At 43.1% G+C, this 23,164-nt stretch overlaps 1 protein-coding gene across 2 annotated transcripts in view; it reads right to left on the bottom strand.

Annotated features, from left to right (window-relative positions):
• DPP4 (dipeptidyl peptidase 4) overlaps positions 1-22,826 on the bottom strand; it is a 78,449-nt gene extending 55,623 nt beyond the window's left edge. Inside the window, exons 1-3 of one of the 2 annotated variants that reach the window (XM_032880292.1) lie at positions 22,573-22,826; positions 21,934-22,045; positions 243-338 (exon numbers count right to left, since the gene is read on the bottom strand). In XM_032880292.1, the coding sequence (XP_032736183.1) occupies positions 243-338; positions 21,934-22,045; positions 22,573-22,578 (214 nt within the window). In that variant the 5' untranslated portion in view covers positions 22,579-22,826. The remainder of the gene's footprint in view (positions 1-242; positions 339-21,933; positions 22,046-22,572) is intronic. The other variant, XM_032880293.1, reaches the window with a different exon arrangement.
• Between the last annotated feature and the right edge of the window lie 338 nt (positions 22,827-23,164).

A 23,164-nucleotide genomic window follows, 5' to 3' on the forward strand; every position in this document is an offset into this window, starting at 1 on the left:
CACTAGTATGCATCCATTTTTCCATCATTATTGTCAAAGTTTCAATTCACTTTTAACTTTTCATAGCCCGTAACAAAGAAATATAGGTTTATTTTCCTTTGTACCTGTAAATAGAGAAAAATACTTTCCCATATGGCTTAACAAAACAAGGGTATCTTCTTAGGGCCACAAAAGTGTCCCACAACATAATTAGAAGGAGCACAGGCTTAAAAATCTGTCCCCTCCCCCAGAAAAGTCCTTACCTGAAATCCAACGCAAGGAATAGAATTTCATCCTAAAAGTATTTTTTAAATAATCAGTTAGAGTGTAAGTTCTGCGACTGTCAGCTGCAGCATCATCTGTTGATTAAAGAAAAGAGCCAAATGTTCAGTAAGATGTAATAACCTAAGTTTGGGATAAAATAAACAAATGGATCACTGCAATACACACTGGTCGCAAACTATAGGAATTACACTCACAAAATGCAGAACACATTCTGAAGGATTTCAGGCTGGATGGATGGAGTGGAAATACACTTAATTGTTAGAGCACAAGTGAGTGGTGTGTCTCCCTGAGCTATATTAGTGCCCGCATTAGTGAACTTCCTCATGAAGGTCTAGATCCCCCAAATCCAAGGGAAATATGATGTGAGTCCATTTTCTAGTAGCCATATGCAAAGATTGGTAAGGTGAAAATAATTTTAGTAGCATATTTTATTTAGCCCAATATATTCAAAATATTATCATTTCAACATGGAATCAATATCTAAATTTTATTAATGAGCTCTTTCACATTCTTTGTTTTTATACTACTTCTTTGAAATCCAGTATGTCGTCTATGATAATGGCATGTCCTAATTTGACTAGACACACTCCTGGTCAGTAGCTATCGGTGGTCATGTAGTAGATGGCACAAGGCTAGGCTGTCTTTCTTAGAGGCCTGAAGGTGCCTTTCCACACTCTCTTGCTTTGCATGGACCTTTAAGACAGGGTGATCGTTTAATGCATTGATCTTTGTTTCTATGGTGACCTTTCCTTGCATTTGGGGGAGGTTTTCATGAAACCCTCCCATGGACTCTGTGACACCTCACTTCTCCTCCTAACCTCTGATCATTCATTTTCTATCTCTTTATTTTTCTCTATTGACCTCCAAGGCAGAAATGCCCTGATACTCAATCTTCAGCTTTTTGCTCTTGTCTCTCTTCATTTTTCCTCCTAGAGGACTCCAGAGAATGAGACTTCTTGGGCTTCAGGCATATTTTCCATTTAAATTCATGACAAAACCTATACTCATTACCTTAGCCTTTCACACCTCAAAATCACATTTCTAGTGCTGAGTTGGCCCTTCTTAGTTGACTTGCCCCATATTAACCCTACACTTCCCTTGTCTAAATTAATCGCCTTCCTTCCAAAATAATTTTCCCTAGGGAATTTGTGTGGTTTTAGATTCTGTTACCAGAAACCCATATTCAAAGTCTGAAAATCATTTCTGATGTCTCCCTCTCTTTTACTACCACCTGTATCTGGTTAACCCCGTTTGATTCTTCCTATGACATTGTTCTTCTGGGTATCTTGCCCTTAAGTCTTTTCCCAGTCCAATCCCTCTACTGTACAACCGCTGGAAAGATTTTTCCAAAATGCCACTTTCATCCCAGTGACCTTTTCCTCAAAAGCCTCCCCTGATTCACCATTGCCTACAGAAAGATTCCAACTCCTCAGCGCAGCACTCATGGTCTCCACAGTCTGGCATGAGACTGTCCAGGCTCATTTCCACTTACTTCACGTATGAACCCTCTAACCCACTCACACTGATTGCCTGCTGGACCCAGTAAGCCTTCTTTTTGGCTTTTCTGACTTTGCTCCTTGTCCTAAGCCTCTCCCCTGCAGCATCTCCAACCACTTCCGGGGCTGTCACAGTCCTCTACCTGACAGCTCCCTCCTCTCTCATCAAGACTTCAGTGCTGCCTCCTCTGACTTTTGCCCCCAGACTACTCATTTGGTTTTTCTAATTAATAACTTCTGGTGATAACTATTTTTCCATGCCTACCACTGTGGTGGACTGAGCTAGGCTATCTATTCATTGAAGAAAGTGTCTTGGGTTGGTTGGTTGTTTCTTTTTCATCAACTTAGTACCTAGCACAGTTCTATGCCATAGTAGGTACACACAGCTTTTGTTGATGACATGGGATATCATTCTCCAAGGCTGATGAGGCCAGCGTGATTCCCCAGTCACAGAACCCCCACTGATGACAAGCAGCCTAAAGAGTTTTTCCATATACTATATTCCTTCCACATACTTGCAAACATACGCTCATAAAAGCAGGCACCATCGTAAGTTTTCAAGAACTGTTCTTACTCTTTCGGGGATTGAAAAATCAATAGCAGCTTCTCTTGTTAATTTTTTACGGTCTGTAGAAAGGTAATTCTCTCACAGGAAATGCTCTTTCAGGAGATGTTCTCAAGATTTTATTTCTTTGGATCTTATCTGATAACATAGCCATGGTTCTGCCTGTAAAACTTTCAGCTTCAGTAGATAAATTGTTACACTTTATTAATTTATTGATTTTGTTTAAGCCTAGTTTGCTAAATAAGCTGAAGATGAAAAAAAAAAAACACCCTTTTTTTTTCTTTTCCATTCAGGCCTGCATTTCACCCCAGAAAATTAAAAAGATATTTCTATTTGTTAGCAGAGATAGAGCAAATGGGTAAAATCAGCCCCTGAACTTGCCAACTGTCAAGCAAGAAGTAAAGCCCTGGGCTACAGAAAATATTTGAAACTCTACATATCTGTAGATTTATTCACTAAATACCCTTAGTTGTTCATATTCATCTAATTGTTCTTTGATGCACTGAACAGCGATAAAGTAAGTACTATTTGAAAAATACTGTTGCAGATATATATATATATATATATATATATATATATATATATCCTGTTATCAAGAGCTATTAGTCTAAAATGGACACAAAAGACATTCCAAAATTAGTACAACTCAAGATATAAATGGTTATAGACATTCACAATCCTGTATCACCTGCTGATATCGATGTCTGGATAGACCTATTGATATTGAACAATTTACACATACACACGCAAACACACTTCATTACAATGACCTAAATGTTTGTGTCCTCCAAAATTCATATGTTGAAATCCTAACCCACAATGTGATGGTATTAGGAGATGGGGCTTTTGGGAGGTGATTAGGTCATGGAGGTAGAGCACTCATAAATGAAATTATTACCCTTATGAATTAGTGCCCAGAAGGATCTCTTGTCCTTTCCATGCGAGGACACAGGAAACTGGCCCTCACTAGATGCCAGACACATAATCTGCCAGTGACTGAGACTTCCCAGACTCCAAAACTGTGAGATAAAAACACTTGTTGTTTAAGCCACACAGTCTATGGTGTTTTTTTTTAATGCAGCATTGCCTGAACAACCTAAAACATGTATCTCTAATAAAACAGACATATCAACTTAGAACATCTCCCACTGCCTCTTGATTTTGTAAGGAGAGAATTAACCGAGTACTTACAACAGAAAACGCACATTGTTATTTCCTTTAAACGCTATCTCATGTAAGGGTATTCACCCTGGCTTTTTAGGATAACACACTTAAACCTGGACTATTAAAATCATTGAGGCAAAATTCCCTGTGACATCACCTGCTGCCCTTGGCGCCAACCTTCACATTCATGACGCATGATTCACTGAGCACTTAATCTCTCCCCTGTCTCAGACAAGGCTGAGCTCATTCTCTCCTCAGACCATAGTGTTCATAGACCCATCAAGTCTACCATATTTGGGCTCCTACCATGTTTGCTTGGGCCCACGATAATTTTATTCCATCCGTTGCTGTCCCAGATATCAACACTGATGTTATTACACTCCTGCTATGACCTAGGACATCTGTGAAGACCCCGGGGTGCCTCTGGTTTGTGTCAGGCTCACTCACCCACTCAACGATGACCCCAAGAGCTCCTTTCCACATCCTGGCTACCCGGTCCCAGAACAACGCTGCTGAATTGGAGCAAACCAAGCAACAAATGTTCCTTGTTTTTTGCCTTGCCATTTGATAAGCAGTGCACATTGGAAGATACGTTTGAAACATCTAGATAAGCGAGTTCTGTAAAACGTTGAGTGCCAAGTCCAGGTTTTGACCTTTAGCAAGTTCCTAGTTTGTTGCCAAGTTACAACCTATTCTGTCAAACGCTTACAGGACATGCTCATGTTTCTTTCCCCTTGTCTCCTTGCTCACTGACAGGGCACTGCTGTGGCAACAGATGAAGGTCTTTGGCTGCTCGTGTGGTTTTCCTGGTGGGCCTGGGACATGTCGTTCATTTGACTTATCGGTTCAAAGCATTGTGCTCGCCAAGTAAAGCAGTTAATCATATGTTACCCATCAGCTTTTATAGAAACTCTTAGATTCCTGTCTTCTTGAATTTCAAAATCAAAAAAGAAAAAAAAAATGTTAACAACTTTAGATTTTACTTTTCTGGTGAGAACAGCTATTGGGCTAGACCATCTGAAAATGTCATTTTTTCAGTTAAAAATGGTAGAATAGCAGTATTTAAAATGTTTCAACCTAATAATAGATTCTTATTGAAGTGTATGGTATCTCAATGCCTTCTTGTTGTAGGATCAAAATCATTTCTGAATAAAAGTATTTCCAAAATAGTAAGATCCAATTAAGGACGTAGTGTAGTTCCATGGAATCATCTTGCCTTGACCACTTGTTACCTTATGATTGCAGAATATTTTGACTATTTTGTATACATTAATAATAAACTTTTTTTAGATTTTATTTATTTATTTGAGAGAGAGAGAGTGAGAGAGAGAATGAGAGATGAGAAGGTCAGAGGAGAAGCAGACTCCCCATAGAGCTGGGAGCCCGGTGCGGGACTCCATCCCGGGACTCCGGGATCATGACCCGAGCCAAAGGCAGTCTCTTAACCAACTGAGCTGCCCAGGCTGCCCAATGATACACTTTTTTGTCTGTGTTGGGCTGGGATATGTAATATTTCTACTTCACAAAAATAAATTGTTTTGGTAAATAAGTAGCTAATGAAATGCCATTAAAAAGAAATGTGCTCTTTACGGCTCATAAACTTATTAAGTTGTTAAACACAGGAAAAAGATATCTGGTTATAGAGTTCTTGGATTCCATATGGTGATCAGTTAACATTTTGTATTGATGCTAAAGAAATGAAATGCGTGTCGCTTCAGAATTTGCCACAGCAAAATAGCAGCCTTGACATGGGGACAGAAGAAGCAAAATCAAGAAGGCAGAAGAAATTGACTGGAAGACACTGCATACCCTGTATCACCCAGTAGCATATGTGGGCAGGCTACCACCCATCTGAATTGATCCAACAAATACCAATAAAGTGTTGTGTCCCTGGTGGCTTTGAAATCAGAGAGTCTGGATTTCAGCCTAGGTCTAATTCTTGCAGTGAGGCCTTGGGAAAATTTCTGAATCTTTCAAAACTTCAGCTTTTTCATCTATAAAACCAGAATATAGCATTACGTAGCCTATGGGGACTTGCCGTGGTTAAGTGGGATAAGGGATGTAAAATGCTTAGCTTAGGACATAGAATTCAGAAAGCTCTCCAGATATGTCACACTATTTATTGTTGTTTTGTTCCAAGCATGTGCTAGGCAATCAGGTTACAAACATGAACAGAGGAGTCTCTCCTCTGAAGTACTGAGCAGGGGTGCTGAGATTAAGATTGATTTGCAAGAAAATAATGGTTAAAATAACAAGTTTCAGGTTGTTCATATCCCAAATGATCCTAATAAGTGAGCATAGGAACATCATGCTGAGAAAACATCTAGGATAAGCACAGTCTAGTCATTTGCTCAGTGCTAATGAGTGGCACTCTCTCCCTTGAACCGGTCTTGTGCCCTCCCTCCCATCCGCAGCGGGCATCAGCAGTTTGAAGCATGGAGGGAAAACACTGAACTTGGTGGACTTAGAGAATTTGTGAGGAGGGATGTTTTTCTGATTATCAACACAGGAGGCATTAGACCATAATCACGATCGCCAGATTCGCCTCGAGAAGAGGAACACCCCATGTCCATCAAGTGACACCTGATAAATGCATGCCCGCGGAGTTGGAGCCCAGGGAGCCTGGGACTACCTCCTCCATGCACTTACTTAAGGTCAGAGTGTCAGATGACCAAACTTTTGTTAGAGACAGAATCACTGTGCTGTCTCTCCCAAAAGTCTACTTTGAAAGGCCAACCAAATGGTACAATGCATATCTCCCAGAACAGCAATAGTTTGGGATAAAGGGAACAAGATAGTAGGAGGCTCTCTCCATAATGGCCTTCCAGCTGTTCACTAGACACATTCCTCCCACTGCTGCCTCAGGGACTTTGAGTTTGCTGTATCCTACTCCTGGAACGTTCTTGACCTCGAATATGCCCAAGGCTTATTTTTCCTTACCATCTCCAGGTCTTTTTTTGATGCCTGATCCCCCATGGCATTCTCTAGAACCCTTCTTATTTTATACATACATACATATATATATATATATGTTTTTTTTTTTTTCTTAACAGTGATACCATCTATCATACCATATATCTTACTTTATCTTGTTTACTGCTTGCCTCCTTTGATTGAATGTAAGCTCCACAGGGGCACTGATTTTATTGTGTTTGGTTTCATTTACTATTATATCACCACAGCTTAGAACAGTGCTCAGCATATAAAGATGGTCCCTAAGTATTTGTTGAAAGAAAAAATAAAAGCCAGATAATACTAGCACAGGAACACAAACAGGAACATGGTTCCAAATACCAACACTGTGAACTCCAAGTGACTGTGGTAGTAGGAAGAGCAGTGCACTGGTCAGGTGGGTCTAGAGGACTGGCCAGTAGGAGAAGAAAAAGAACTTGTTTCCTCCTGCTGATCCATTTAGCATGTGCCCAGAAGTAGCACCTGGCTCAGCCTCTAGCTCCTTTGGAAAGCCCAAACCTTCCTCGTCATGCCTCTCAGTGGTTGGCAGAAGCAGCTGGGTGCCTCACAACCCTCAGAGTTTTGAGCCCAGACTTTCTGTGTCCTTCATCTTTGTTCCCAACCCCAAAGGTAAGCCATTCCTGCAGCTTCTGTCTATGAGTTACTTCAGAATTTCTCTTCTGCTCTCTAATCTGTGCAACCACTTTTTATATTCTTTTTTTTTTCTTAAGATTTTATTTATTTATTTATTTGACAGAGATCACAAGTAGACAGAGAGGCCAGCAGAGAGAGAGGGGAAAGCAGGCTCCCCGCTGAGCAGAGAGCCCGACACAGGGCTCGATCCCAGGACCCTGGGATCATGACCTGAGCTGAAGGCAGAGGCTTTAACCTACTGAGCCACCCAGGTACCCCAACCGCTTTTTATATTAAATCCCTCTTCCTAGAAACTGAGTGTGATTTCTGTATTTTTCACACCACCATAATTTAACAATATAAAAACTTACACATTTTGCCTATCAACTAAGGTCTTTTCTGGCTCCAAATATCCAATATCTAGACCTCGGTTTGGCAACCTCTCCTTAAGGAGCCAGACCGTAAATGTTTCAGGTTTTGTGGGTCATGCATCTTTGTTGCAATTACTCTAGTCTGCCTGTAGCTTGAAAACAGCACAGACAACATGTAATTGAATGGACGTGGCTATGTTCCAATAAAACTTTATTTAGAAACAACAGTGGCCACACTTAGCTTTTCTTTGATAACACTGTGTAGACATTCCTCGGGAATTTTAAGAAACAAAAATACAAAACATAACAAAAACATAACTGCTCCCAAGATTGATTTTGAAAGATTGAGGTTGAAACTCTAATTGCCTTGAAACAGTAAGAACATCAGCATAAGACTCCAATATATATGCAGAAAAGCGAAAGTGGGCAGAATATTCATGCTGCACAATTCAGGTCGAGGTGAAGAGATCTGCAGCCACTGGCAAAGAAGAGCAAGGTCAGAGGGACTTCCTGATCTAAACCCAGCTTACACTGCCCTACTCACTCTGCCTTGACCCCAGGAATGAGTCAGGAAGTATAGCCCACACCGGAAGCCTGAACCAAACAGAACATCTGAGAGGCTTTATTCCTCTTTGAAATGGAAAGGGATTTATTTATTTATTTATTTATTTATTTATTTATTTATTCATTTATTTATTATCTGTAGTCACTTCCTCTCCCCTTGTTAGGATTCTTCTGGGAATAAATAAGACAGGTAGGATAATGGCCGACATTCATATTTATAAGGCTTTTACGTCCCAGGATGTTGACTGACATTAAGCCAGTGTAATCCCAGATGATGAGAAAGAGCTGAAAGGTGGAAACCTATGAACTACGTGGATAAATGATTCACAAGCCCATGAAACATTCAGCCCTTGTAGCAAAGGGCTGTTTTCCCTTGAAAAATACTTGGAAGTAGTTGTAGTGGGACATCAAAAAAAGGTGTTACCATGCAAACCGAGAATGATTAGTTTGTGCTATAAAGAAAAACTGATTAAAGGACATCAACCTTTGGTGATGCTGCAAGCTCTAATACTGAATCACTGAAGAACTTTCCAGAAAGATTTATAGGCATAATCAACAAGGCGACTCTGTGATAAGTGCTTGTCTTCTAGGATATGAGGAAAGATGCTCAATGGAAAACAAAACTGCCACAAAAATTGCCCTTCCCAGAATTCTCCAGGCAAAACTTTCAAGAGTGTGAGACAAGTGTAATTAGAGTGCTAGTCTCTGGACTGTTAAAAAAAATTAAAAAGTTAAAAATACATAAAGAATCATACCTACAGACTTATTCCGGGGTGCTGGGCTATTCCAGGCATTGTACCCTTAGTAAGTTATTCTCATCTCAGTTTTACAGGTAAGGAAACTGAGGTGCAGACAGGCCTAGAGGGTAAGCAAACTCAAGTCCTTGACTACTAAGCCCCAAGAAGCTACACCTGAAGAAGACAGCATGGCTCGGAACCCTGTGGTTACAACCACTCTTCTAAACAACCTGAGTGTTTGGGAGGGTGGCTGCACATGGTAGAAGCTATACAGGCAGTTTCTGTAAACTGCTGTAGATACATTGGGCATTATGGAAGTGTTCAAACTCAATGTTTGCAATGAATCCAGACAGATGGGTTGGGGGTATCATTTAGACTTGTGGAGCTGGTAGGTTGTATCAGAACATCATTGGTCCTAGTGCTGCAAAATCTAAGGGGTACCATTTATTTTTTAGGAAACCCCAGAGTTTTCTCTCCAGATGGTTATTTAAAATGGCGATTTTGTGAGGTGTCTACGGAGCTCAGTTGGTTTAGGGTCTGATTCTTGTTTTAGGCTCGGGTCATGATCTCAGGGTCATGGGATCGAGCCCTGAGTCTGGCTCCATGCTCAGCAGGGAGTCTGCCTGAGGATTCTCTGTTCCTCTCCTACCCCTCCCCACCTCCCTAAAATGAATAAATAAATCTTTAAAAAAAAAAAAAAGGCAACTTTGTGGCTTCCTGGAAAGGAGGTTGTACCACCCCCAACTCTCTCTTCCAAAGTAGGAACTTATAATAAGTTTCTTTTCTTCCTTTCTTTTCATAGTTTCCAGATGTAAGATATAACACAATCCTGAATAACTCGGGCCCTGCAGTACCCATTTTCATGAGTATGAAGTCATCCAGTAAAAAGATACAATGATATTTCCTTTAAAGCGAAAGCCACCCTGAGGAGCTTCTTCCCCACCACGCTCCCCGTGTCTGTGCTATGCCCCTCCCACCACGCCTCCACCCTTCAGCACTTGGAGGTAGAAGTGGGCCCAACCTGCGCCTCCAATCCTTGTCTTCTTCATCCTAAGGGACATGTTTTCTTTTCTCCTCCCTCAGGATCCAATGTCTTTTTGCTGCTCCCTCTGGCCTGCCCTTAAGCAGACACGGGGTACAGCTATCAGAACAAAATGTTTACCTGACTGTACTGCCATCTCCTCATTTCTCTGCCTGTGTTTATTTTATCAGCAAAGTCTAAAATCACCAATCCACATCTGTGGTCTTCATCTTCTCACTGTTCCTCCTCATGTCTCTGGGTCTACCCCTAGCTACTTACACCACACCCATTTCTCCTTCCTGGTCTTTATCAGGGTTTATTTTCTGTACAATATGTTTGGCCAATTAATCAGGCAATTTTAGATCATTATTTGAATATTTAATCTGGACAATCATGTCTTAACTAAACAAGTTATAAGTTGGTTGGAAGGATGACTTATTTTATCTTCATTAGATAGCAGCCAGCATTGGACTCTACACACAGGAGGTACTAGACAAATGGGTGACTTGACTCCATATTTATGAATATAATTATTTTAATCAGATTCAGGGCAACATTAAAATGTTAATCAAAAAATATTCTTGGGCCCTAGAGACACAAAATATGGAAAACATGAACAAAACAGGAAACCTTTTATTCCCAGGAAGCTTACATTCAAACGGTGGAAGGTACAGGAACAAATACCAAGCACCTAATGCCATAGGTTAGGTGGTCATAGGTGCCGTGGAGAAAATAAAGCTGGGAGGGGGAAAAGGAGTGTCAGGTTTGGAGAGAGGGCTGTATTCAGTAATTTGGTGAGGGGAGGCCCCAAGCCTAAGGTGGTATTTAGTGGAGACCTGAAGGAGGTAAGGGGGTAAGCAATGGACAGTTCCAGGGAAGAGGGATCCTGGCAAAATATCTGCAGATTTGGAACCTCGGAGGCAGGATGTGTGAACAATGATGAGGAAAGAGCAGGGGAGGAACTCAGAGGGGCAGTGAGGAGGGTCAGGTCACAGGGGCCTTTTAGGCCCTTGTGGGGATTATGGTTTTTGCTCTGAAAGATGGGGAGTCATCCAATTCTTCTGAGCAGAGAAGAATGTGATCAGACCTCTGTTTCAAAGTGGTCACTATATCAGTTTTCTGTTGCTGCTTAACAAATGACACACACACAGTAGTTTAATACAACACCTCATATTAGCTCAGGGTTCTGTGGGTGGGACTTGTAGCCTGGCATGGCTGGCTTTCCCACCCAGGGTCTCCCAAGGCAGAAATCCAGGCTTTGGCCACACTGAGCCCTCACCCTCATTTGGAGGCTCTGGGGTTGGAGGTGGGAGTGAGAAGGGTATGGTGAGGGGGAAGCTGCTTCCCAGCTCATGCAGGTTGTTGGCAGAATTCAGTTTTGCACGGTTGTAGGAGCAATGTCACTGTTTCCTTGCTGGCTACCAGCCAAAGTCTGCTATCACTTCTGAGAGGCCTCTCACATACCTTGTCACATGGGCCCCTCCAAATCAGCAATAGTGTGAAAAATCTTTTTTGTGCCTCAAAAATCTCTGACTACCCCTTCTGTGAGCAGCCAGAAAAATTCTATTTTTTTTTTTTTAAGGCTCATGTGATCAAGTCGGGCCCATCTAGGTAATCTCCCCTTCTTGAAGTGGACTGTGTCACAGAACACAACCTAATCACCAGAATTAAATCCATCATATCCATGATCTCAGAGGTTGTACGTGGGAGAAAGGAGGAAATTTGGAGAGTCATTTTATTTTATTTCATTTTAAAGATTTTATTTGTTTATTTGAGAGAGAGAGAGAGAGAGAGAGAGAGAGAGAGCATGAGCAGGGGGAGAGGCAGAGGGAGAGGGTCAAGCAGACTCCTTGTGAAGCATGAAGTCCAGTGTGGGGTGTAATCCCAGAAACCTGAGATCATGACCTGAGCCGAAGTCAGACGCTTAACCCTTAATCAAATGAAGCATTCAGGCATCCCTGGGGAGTCATTTTAGAATTCTGGTCCCCTTGGTCACCTTCCTGTTGTGGTGAGAACACACTGTGGAAGCTTAAAGAAATTGGGAGGTTTTTTGCAAGAATTCAAGGAAAAGGTGATGGGAATCTGGGACTGGGGGGTAGCAATGGAGGTGGTGAGATATGGTCAAATTTTCAAAGAACATGAGAGCAGAAGTGATAGGATTTTGCAGACCAACTGGATATTGAGTGTAAATGGGTCTGTGGAGTAGAGAAAAGCTTCATGGATCTTGGGCTCGGCAACTAGAGAAACGGCATTGCTATGTGCTGAGACAAGGTGCCATAAGGGAGGAATAGGTTTGACAGGACTTTGGGAAGATGTTGCTTTGAGATGCCAGTAACATCCAAATGGAGATGCCTGCTCAGATATACATGTAGAGTTTTGGAAAGAGGTCTGGTCTGATGATTGGGGCTTTGTCGGGTTATAGATAGTGTTTAAGGCCATGGGATTACCTGAGATCACCCAGTGGAAGGAAGGAGAAGGAAGGAAGAAGTTCCAGAACGCAGCCCTGCTGGGTTCAAGGTTAGAAGTCAGACATGATGAGAAACTTCTAAGGAGAATGTGGGGGGGGCATGCAGTGAGATAAAAGGAACACCAGGAAAAGAGTAGAAACCCAGAGGGAGGGGGAAAAGAAGGAAGACCAAGTGACAGGACAGTGAGTCACAGACAGAGAACTGGGCTTTGAATTCAGCCACACACAGGTTAGGGACCTTGAGGAGAACTGATCTGTTTCAGTGGCAGGGTGGGAGTAAGCCTCATTCTAGTGGGTTTAAGAGAGAATGGGAAGAGAAACTGTAGACAGAGATAAGACAAAGTTCTTTGAGGAGTTCTGTGGTAAAGAGAGCAGGGAGAAGGACTGGGAGGTTGGCAGGGATGTGGGATCCTGAGAGGATTCTCCTTTCCTCCCTGCTCCCTCTTTTCCTTTCATTTCGTGAGAGGTTATAGCACAATTAGATGGAGAGGAGAAAATGATGATGCAGAGAGCAGGAGAAATGGCCAGAACCCTATTTCTATGCAAAGCAAAAGGGGTAGAATCCGTGCCCAAAGGAGGATCTGGCCTCTAGCAGGTGCTGGAAAAGTTGTCTAATGCCCTAGGAGGGGCCAAGGCAGGTGCAGGCTCAGAGGGGCTGGTGGGAATGGAGGCTAGTCTCTCTTAGGAGGGCCTTTCTTTTCTCATTAAAATAGGAATCCAGGTTGTCAGCTGAGGGGATGCTGGGGGCTTGGGGCAGGAAGACATACGACAGAGCCCACCAGCAGCGTGAGTAAGGAAGCAGGCAGGGAGCCTGGGATTGCCAGGCCTCATGAGAAGCCACTGATACCGGGTTCTAGATTTTCTTTTCAGTACAGTCAAACCACTTTCATCTGCAAAAAATCATTACCATGTAGATTAACTACCCCCCTCCCCCGCCAAACCCAGAGATTTAACAATAAAGATTTGGGTCATCAAATCCAGACCCAGTGAATTTATTTTGTTTGCTTTTATTTACTGATTGTATTTTGTTTTTATGGCCATTAGTTATTTCAAATCCTACTTTCCCGGGTCAACTGTTGCAGGTCTAATGCTTACCATGTATTTTAAAACATTGCTTTTTTTATTTTTTGTTGACTGTTTCTACTACCTTTTCGCATTATTAATTGGATAAAACATGACAATTTATATGGGCTTTTAATGAAAAAATTGAGAGTAACTCCCCTCAGATATCACTGACCTGCTCTATGTCTCAGACTTGTATCTTAAACATTTCAAATCAATTCCTCCCCGTTCTTAATCACGTTAGATGCCAAATTAGAGCAGGTACTGGGCCCAAAATGCCTTTAGGATAGAAAACACAACATCGAAACAGTATGCTCTGCAATAAATTTAGGTGGTTAGGAAACCAAGTGGGAAGAGGGGAAGAAAAGTTATATGATCAGATACTTCAGAGATCAGAGTGGACTTGGCATCTATTTTCTATTTTAGCTAATTAAATCTTTCAATCTAATGAAAAGAAAACAATGATAAAATATATAATATGCCTACATAAACCCTCCACCCCACCCATTTCTTTCTTTTGGAATTCCCAGCTCGACTTAGGTAATTCTCCTTCCCCTTCCATGTGTTAAGGAGGAAGTTTCCTCCTCATCCCAGAAAGATGAGTCTTGATTAATCCAGTACACACACACACACACACAAACACAAATCCAGAGACCAACCTTCATTCCCCATGCTGGTGACTAGATTAGAATGGGTGAGTGACACAAAGCTGGCCAATGAGATGTGAGGGAATGTCTGCCTTAGGCCTAGGGACTTCAGGAAAGGCTATCTCTCCCTGATAGAACAGACTGTGAATGAGGAAGTATCATCTTCTGTCCTGGGAAATAGTTGTGTGAACAAATGATGCGCTTCTGTGACACCCATACTCGACCCTAAGAGGACAAGCTTGAGAAGATAAGCCAACAGTCTGAGGAGGGGTGCGGCTAAAAAGACAGAAAGATGCCAGGCCCTTGAGGATGTTGTTGGACCACTGCGTTAAACTCAAGAACTGCCCCACTTCTACGCATCCAGTTATGTTAGAGGCTAATAATAGGGCAATAGTAACACTCTATAGTTAACAATTTTTTTTAAAAGATTTTATTTGAGAGAGAGCCAGAATGCGTTGGTGGGGCGAGCCCCAGGGGCAGACGGAAAGGGACAAGTAGACTCCCCGCTGAGCAGGGAGGGAGCCAGCTGGAGGCAGGGCTCCATTCCAGGACCCTGAGATCATGACCTGAGCTGAAGGCAGAGGCTTAACCCACTGAGCCACCCAGGTGCCCTGGAACACTTTATAGTTTAAATAAGTTTTGGGCAGGTACTCTGTTACCTGCAGCCAGAAACGTTCTGTTTGACACAGTCCTCCTACAGAATCAGGGGCCGTAATTGCTAAGGGCAAAACACGGTGGTGAACTGTGTGCCTGGGACTTGGTCCTGTGGTTCCCGTATTGGAAAGAGTGTATTCGGGTCCATTAATTATTAAACAGTTATGCCTGGTCGGTTTCTGTACAGACTTCCCCGGACAGCATTTATCACTGCCCTTTAGTGCTTCCCTAGTACTTTGATCATTTACTAGAAGGATACTGAGCCCTTTTTACTGTAGTTAATGTTTATGCTTCCTTTAATATTGGGAATTGCTCGAGGATAAGGGCCGTACCTATCATTTTTATATCTCTCGTGGGTAACAAAGTGCCTGGCATGTAGAAGATGTTCCATAAATATTTGCTGAACTGGAGAACCACCATCTGTTGACAAGTATGTGCTTGGTGCACAGTGGAGAAGGCGTCCCTGAGCACTTCCTCCTTGTCCCTGAATCAGAGGCACCAGGACAAAGGAATTAGTTCAGAGGAACCACTGCAGATTAGCTCTCGTGGGAAAGACAGAGCCCTGAGAGCAAAAGAAAGTTCTCCACTTGGACCACACAGACAGCTGTTCAAGAGTCATCCTTATCTGTGCTCCTTCCTTCCCTCTTTGCTTTCCACCACACGCTGTCTGCCTCCAAAGTCCATCCTGTTTTTTCTCTTTCTTTTTTTTCTACCTCTCCAATACTACCCCCCCCCTCCCGTTTTCCCATTATCTCACAAATGCCCCCCCCATCTGCTTCTATTATGTACGAAAGAGTCAGAGACATGTTTTAAAAGTAGAATTGAGATCAACCACATTCATGCATGGAATAAAAAGAAACTCCTTTCTGTGTCCCTCTGCCTTCTCTATCACCCTTCATTTTTGTACTAGCACTATTCCTGTCTGAAGTCAGTCAGGTGCTTGCCTCCCCCCTGCTTCCCCCATGGATGGTAAAGGTCCATGGGAGCAGGCAGCTCCCTTCTACTGTTTAGGGCCAGCTTCCCTAGACCCATGATAACCCCCGACATGCAGTAACTGTTCCAGACATGTTGGTAAGTTAACAAATCCTGAATCTGGTCACCACAGGACCACAGCTCCAAAGAGGTTTTAAGTCTTATAGTACAAATTTTCTACCCAAAATAAAAGAAAAAAGGAAAATAACAGGGGAATAGAGCCATCCGTGAAATTCATGGAATTGAGCTTGAGCAGGTCAGGCTTTAAAAAAATTGAGGAAGGTAAGAAGAGGCAGTCTCAGCCCCACAGAGATGCTGTCAAGGCCACTGGGGCCTCCCAACCAGTTTTGGAGGACACAGTATAAAGTCAGGGATGGGGTATGTGGGGGTTCCCACTTGATACCCCTCCTGCTCCCTCTTCCTTCCATAGTCCTCAGGGTGCCAGGAACAAGGTCGCAGCAGGTTTTGGCTCTGCCTGGAGTTACCGTGCTTCTTGGGCCTTCGATGCTGAAATAGCTCATGCATCCACTTGCTTCCCCATGAACCAAATAACAAAGAAACGTGCACATGAATGTATACAGGTAACTAGAGCCAAGAGTTTATCATTAAGTTTAAAAAACTTCCTAGGAAGTTAGAATTTTGAAGTAAAATATAAAGCTGAAAATGGTACTTGGCAAAATTAATACAGCTAATTCAGGAGTTTGATTTTGTCGTTTCAGTTTACTCTTAGATTGAGAGACACACCCTCCTTTGGAGGTCATAGTGGAGCTATGAAGACTAAGGGTAAAAATATTTACAAGATAATTGATTTATAAAAATGATGGGTTAGCGTCAAACCATAAAGCTGTGATTAATCATTCACTTACAAAAATTTCCACCGAAGCACTTCTTTAAAACAGCTATGGATGGAAATTAGCAGACTCAGGAAAGGCTAAAAGTCAAAAGGTTTGGATTTCCAAGTTGTAGGACTTACTCACAAAGCCCTAAACTTCTATGCCTCCATTTCTTCAATGTAACAAGTGAAGATATTAATACCTTAATGGATTGTTCTGTGAAGATAAAATAAAATACTACAATATGCATTAGAAACGAAATAAGTGTAACTGAGCTCAAGAAGCAAATCTGGACCTACTACCTATGAAAAATATGTAGTAAGACCTGTCCAAAGGATGGGAATTCAGCCCTGAGCAGGAAGTCACTCCCTGTCTACAGCTTTATACAGGAATGGAGTTAAAAGCAGCAGGAATTTTTCTTCAGGACAGTTGGCATCTTCAGGACATCTCAGCAGATACATGGGAAATTTTAACTTTATGCTAATATGGCCACATAAATTTATACTTGATCAAAACCAGCAGAATGACTTGGAGTTTAAGAGCACCAACTCTAGAGTCACATTGCCTGCGTGTGAATCTCAACTCTGCGGAGCTTTGAGCAAGTTCCTTAACTTTTGGGGTATCCAGCTTCTACAAAGATCCCCAGGGATCCCCAGGGATCTCAGTTACTAGCACTCATGCCCTTGTGCCATACCCTCTCCCATGGTATCAGGGCTGGCTTGGGTGAGCAAGAGAATACAGCAGAAATGATGTGTATTGCTCCTGAAGCTGGGTCACAAAAGGCTCTGTGGCTTCCTACCTGGTCGCTCTCTTGGCTCCTTCTTTCCACCCCATGGAAAGGCCCACACAGTGGGGAACCGAGATGTCTGGCTAACAGCCACAGGACGGAGCTTGGACTTGGATCCACCAGCCCCAGTCAAGCTTTCAGATGACATCTTGATTAAAACCTCTTGAGAAATCTAGAGCTAGAACCTCACAGCTAAGCCACCACCTAATTCCTGACTGGAAGAAAGTGTGAGATGACAAATGTCTGTCATTTCAGGTGTTGGGGGAATTCATTATGCAGTAGTAAATCCCTAAAGCAGCCTCTCAAAGTAAAATTTACATTTCTGTACAAATGGAGATGATAATAGAACCTCTCTCAAAGGGTGGTCTTAGGGATCAAAGGAGAAGTACATTGAAAGCCCTCAGCCCAGTACTTGGCACAGAGTGAACACATGTTAACTGGTATTACAGGTCCACATGCCTTGTCTTCCATATGCAAGGTGGTCCTGCATGTGCTTATAGTCACTTTTCCCAAGGGCTTTTTTTCCCCCAGCACTTTGTTAAGTACACAGATCTGGCTCTAGTCAGTCATTTTACGCTGTCTTTCTCTAACCATCAACCAGGCAAACAGTCTTCCCTTTTTTCCTCTCTGATCCCTTTTGGGATGAGATGCGAGATGCTTACAAGAGAAATTTAAGGCACATACTGGGGCTAGGGAACCACAGTCGCTGACCTGAAGAAGACCAACCCACTGACCTCATGAGCACTTGACAAAGGTAGACAATAGTCAGCTGAGCCAGCTGAAGTCAACTTGAGCTTTTACAGAGCTCACTGTTTAGAAATTGACCTCTGAAATACACAAAGCTTTCATTCAGGCTCACTTATGGGCTTTTAAACCTGGAATAGATCAGGCAAACTTCATAGATGCTATCTTTTCTTTCTCTGATTATTCCTGTCTCCTTCACATTTGGGTTTCCTTTTATTACTGCTGGATGGGTGAGCAGTCAAATTTCCTATGAACTGAAAAAATGATGTGGAGGAAATTTACTGCTAAAGTGGTGAAAAGAACAAAAGAACAACAGAGATGTTTCTGTCCCATAATAAAACTCAATAATAAAACTATTTGACAAATAACAACTCAATAATAAAACTATTTGATGAGTGACAGCTCAATAATAAAACTATCTGACAAATATTTCAAAAGCATAGCCTGTAATATGATATGAAAGGGGAAGTAAAGGGATCACAAATACTGAGTCAGAGGTTTTATTACCCGCAAACCATGAGGATTACTATACTTTCATTAAGAGTAAGTATATTTATCTATTTTACTGATGACTGGGGAATTGAACGTTTAAATTTAACATCCTTCTATAATAGGATATCTGAAGGGTTCAAAACAAACATACAATCTTTTATTATACACACAGAAAGAGGTGAACTTTTAATTTTGCTGGACAAAATGCACAATTCTTGACCTCAGGGAGTTTTTATTCTAAAAAAAAACACAGTAGCATTAAGCTCATGCCTCTCTGACTGTCTCTCTCCTCTCTCTCTCTTCTGGGTGTCTTTAGTTCTGCTTAAGACATTGTTTCATATGGAAACACTTAACCTTCTCTTAAACCAACCTCTCAGGGATATGAACTTGGGTTTGCTCATTTCTTCCTCCTTCCTTTTGGCTGTTTATTTCTTAGCTCTCCACAGGATCAAGGACTTTCTTTTTCTATCAAAAATCTTCCTTCCTCCCTCCCCTTCTTTTCTTCCTTCCTTTTCTTTCCATTCAACTTTCCTTTCTCCCACCTCCTGTCCTCTTTTCCTTCATGGTTTTTTTTTTTTTTTTAAACTTCAAACATAGATTGACAATATGGAGAACATTTCTTGGGTGGTGACTCTGAATTCTTTGTAAGAATGCTGTCCTTCATTGTGACATAGCCCAGGAATGAGGTTGTTGATTTAGTGAAAATGCCACATTCCTGAGTTTTCATCTATAATAAAGCAGCAGTTGAAACAAGATGACTTCTCTTTTCTGCTGAAATATGCATGCATATATATATATATATATATATGCACATACTAAGAAATATGAGAAAAGAAATAACTTGGGTGTTATTTCTTAAGTGTAAATAAAGCACACAATGAAACCACATATCCACCCAGTTGCCCAAGAAGCACCCTGAGCTCCCTTCCCTTTCTTTTTATGTTTAATCAATTACTGAAACCTAATTGTTCACATTTCTGAGAAGTGTGATAGCCTCTAAATTCTGCTCTGCATCATCAGTCTTCTGGGATACTTCCCTGTTTCCTCTCTAGTCTTGCCCCCCCTCAACCCACATTCCCACTGTCATGCCCAACAGTCCAGGCATATGCAAGTTATCCGCAAGTTAAAATCAACTCCTTTTGCTGCTGCCCACCCTGCTCTTCTGCCAGGAGTCCTTTTATGATCCAATTAGAGGATAGATACGATCTTGTGTCTCTTTGACTTATAAGGCATTTACATTTTCTGGAAAACCTTATCTCCAGACACCGACATTAACTATTCGAGCATCCCCACAGAAGAAACTTCTCCTGAGAAGACTTCCTTGACATTCCCAGAAGTAATCCTTCTAATCCACAGGTAAGTTTGCTCAAGCCTCTCTAAATTATTTTATTGAATCCTGATGCTTAGATGGAGACACATGAATCTCTGGAGAAGTCCTCATCAAAAGAATGTTCTTGAAATATCTGTCCAAATTTCATTTAGGGAAGAGACTAGGTGTTTAAGGGAAATGGCAAGACAGCCCCTCCCCAGTCTGCATGCCCCAGCTGGCAAAGCAAAATCCCCCCGGAGTCAACTTGACCAAACCCCCTAGAAGGCAGTTGCATGACCCCTAGAACATTTCACTGCCTATTTCAAGTGGCTTATCGAAGGTCAGTGTTCCTTCCAACTTTCCCTAAGGAAAGTGCTGATAATTACAGTTTTATACCCATCCTTCCAGTGGTGCTGTGCTGCCTCAGTGATATTCTGGAGACAAATGGACTATCCAGGTTACTTTGGGTTTTTTTTTTTTGGTTTTGTTTTTGCATATTTGTCTCCCAGTAGATATAAACTTCTTGAGGTCAGAGATCTTTATAAACTTTAATCTTTGTATTTGCAACAAGTAGCACAGCGCCTGGCACGTAGTGTCAGTCATGTGACTATCTGTTGATGGTATGGATGACCCATTTTTTTTTAAAGATTTTATTTCTTTATTTGAGAAAGAGAGAGAGATCATGAGCAGGGGCGGGGTGTAGAGGGAGCAGACTCCCCACTAAGTAGGGAGTCCGACGTAGGACTCGATCCCAGGACCCTGAGATCATGACCTGAGCCAAAGGCAGATGCTTAACCAACTGAGCTACCCAGGCACCCTGAATGACTCATTCTTACAACTAAGCTTTGTGTATGTGGTTGTTTCAAAATATGAAGTATCATTTTATGAAAACAGTTACATTTTAACACAACAAAGTCAAATGTAAGGGAACTGATGTCTGCCACTGAATTGTCTTAAATGGTGGTAACCATTGCTTTCTTTAAGGATTTTTTTTTTTTTAATGTATTTGACAGAGACAGAGAGACAGAGAGACACAGAGAGAGTACAAGCAGGGGCAGCAGCAGAGAGAAAGGGAGAAGCAGGCTCTCTGCTGAGCAGGGAGCCTGATATGGGACTCGATCCCAGAACCCTGGGATCATGACCTGAGCTGAACGCAGATGCTAACAATTGCTTTCTTAACTAAAAGTCATTATCAGTAGGTCAGCACTCTCAGGTACTTAACCTTTGGCACCTTTGCCTGGCCCTGAAACTGCCAGGCAAACAGCTCTTGACAGCTTCACAAACTAATTCTGAACCGTCCCCTTGCAATTCACAGAAGACCCCTCAGTATGTGAGCACTGTCTGCACATTTCCTGGCTGACTAGACCATCCAGAGAGAATGCTTCAGTTGGCTGACTAGAATGTGTAATACTGAAACGAAAGTAAATATTTACTTAAAAGGAAAGTAAGGCCAGAAGAAACCCAAACTAGATGTTCTCAACTTGCTTGCATCCAATAATGTGTATCCCATTACATGAAGGTTTTATAGTAAGAGCTAGAGCTGAACTGCATCAGGCAAGCTAAAAAAATGAAGGCAGCTTTAAATGAAAGAATCCACCAAACATCACTGATCCCACCCACCTCTGAATATTACCGTGTACACCGGCTTTATGATTTACTGTGACATATTCCTGTAAATGGTGAAGCAGTTATTTCTCTGCATCTTAACTCTCTGATTAACGGATTTTCATCATCCTGGAAGGAAAAGAAACTGGGTTCCCCACCAAGTCTTTTCTCAAAACTGTCTTTGGGGGCTTTTCCTTCTGTTATTTTTTTCCCCTCCTCTTATGACATCCTTACTACTGTTTGAAAACTTTAAACACCACATCTTTTCCCTTGAAGATCACAACTACAAAGGTTTGGGTTTTTTCTACTTTAAATCATATTAAATTTAAAATTTAAACTTGAATTTAATAAAAAGAAATCTTAAGACTTCTCCTTGATTTCAGGAAGTATGTATTTATGATACAAAGCTGTCGCAGACTGAACACTGAAGACCCCAGCAAGGGCATCTAGCCACTCCCTGCAAGCAGCCACACCAACAGGGAAGCCTCAGTTACAACTTGGTGAACTGGTCCAAGCCCCTAGCGAGATCCTTAGCTCTCCTCCGTGTGCTTAGTGTGGTAAGATAGAACCTATACTGGTCTCTGACTCTCTTATCATTTGCAAATGTTTCAAACTTACTGCCTTTGTTCAGCAGAACCACGGGCACGGTGATGACGGTGACAAGCGCAGCAAGCCCCAGCAGTCCCAGGAGCACCTTCCACGGCGTCTGCAAGCCGGTCAGATCATACCCAGTTAGAGCGAGCCCTCTGCCCCAGTCTGGTAGAGGTAGAGGCTCGGGGCCCGCGCTGCACCGTAGGCAGCGGGATTTGCCCATGGGCGAACATCGGAAGAGGGGCACAGTGGGTTGAGAGGGTTTGGAGTGCGGAGGTTGCAAGAGTGGCTGCCCCTGAACTTGTGTCAGCTGAGCCCATTGGCGTTTGCTTCTCTACGGCCTCCTGCAGGTCAGAAGCCAAGTAAGAGAGAAGCCAAGTGAGGGTGCGAGCGGGCGTTTTATGGGTGGCTCTCTGCGTTCTCCCAGGCTCGGCTCCTGGTTCTAGCAGAAACCCCGGGGGGCCGAGCGCCAGGCGGGGGCTCTGAGACGTCCCTTCACCTGTTAGGGGGCGGCCCTGGAGCTTCCACCGAAGAGGAGCTCCTGGTCGCGTTCCTCCAGCTTCGGGGTCCATTTGGGGGAGAATCTGGTGAGGAAGCACCTACAATTCAACCCTGGGGTTAGGAAAGGCGCTGCTCACTCACCTTCATCGTCGGCGTGTGCCCGGAACTGAGCGCCGGGAGCAGGAGCGCAGGCAGAAGTCAGGCGAACCGCAGGGACGCGCGTCCAGCTCCGCCGCTCCGGGCCGCGGAGTCACTGGGCGCTCCCAAGTTTCTGCCCGGAGTTAAACATTAGTGAGCGTCCCGCCCGCTCTGTATAAAGGCCGCGCGCGGGCAGGCTGCGGGCGAAGGCGCGCCGGGCGCCGGGCACTGGCATCCCGGCCGGAGGGCGCCCGAGAGGCGCCTCCCCCGTGTGCCGGGCGCGGGGCTGCAGCCGGGGCGCGCAGGGTGCAGGGCCCCCGGGACGCGCGGGCGGGGCTGCGAGAGCTGGAGCCGGGGAGAGCCAGCGCCTGGCAGCCGGCGCGCACAAGGTGGTCCGCCGGAGCGGAAAGGGACCTTGGCGCTGCCGTCCCAAGGGGTCTGCAAACTCACGCCTCACTGCTGGCAGCCCAGCTAAAACCCAGGCCTCTGTCTTGTGCTAGTGAAAGTCTGTTGGGAGGTAGTGGGGGTGTTCCAACCTTCTGGAAGGCAAAGGGAGAGAAAAGGTGATTGTTCCTTTGTGAATGGCGCTTAAAGG

Source organism: Lontra canadensis, unplaced genomic scaffold, assembly GCF_010015895.1.
Source record: "Lontra canadensis isolate GAN:19392208 unplaced genomic scaffold, GSC_riverotter_1.0 scaffold69, whole genome shotgun sequence".
NCBI classification, from domain to species: Eukaryota; Metazoa; Chordata; class Mammalia; order Carnivora; family Mustelidae; genus Lontra; species Lontra canadensis.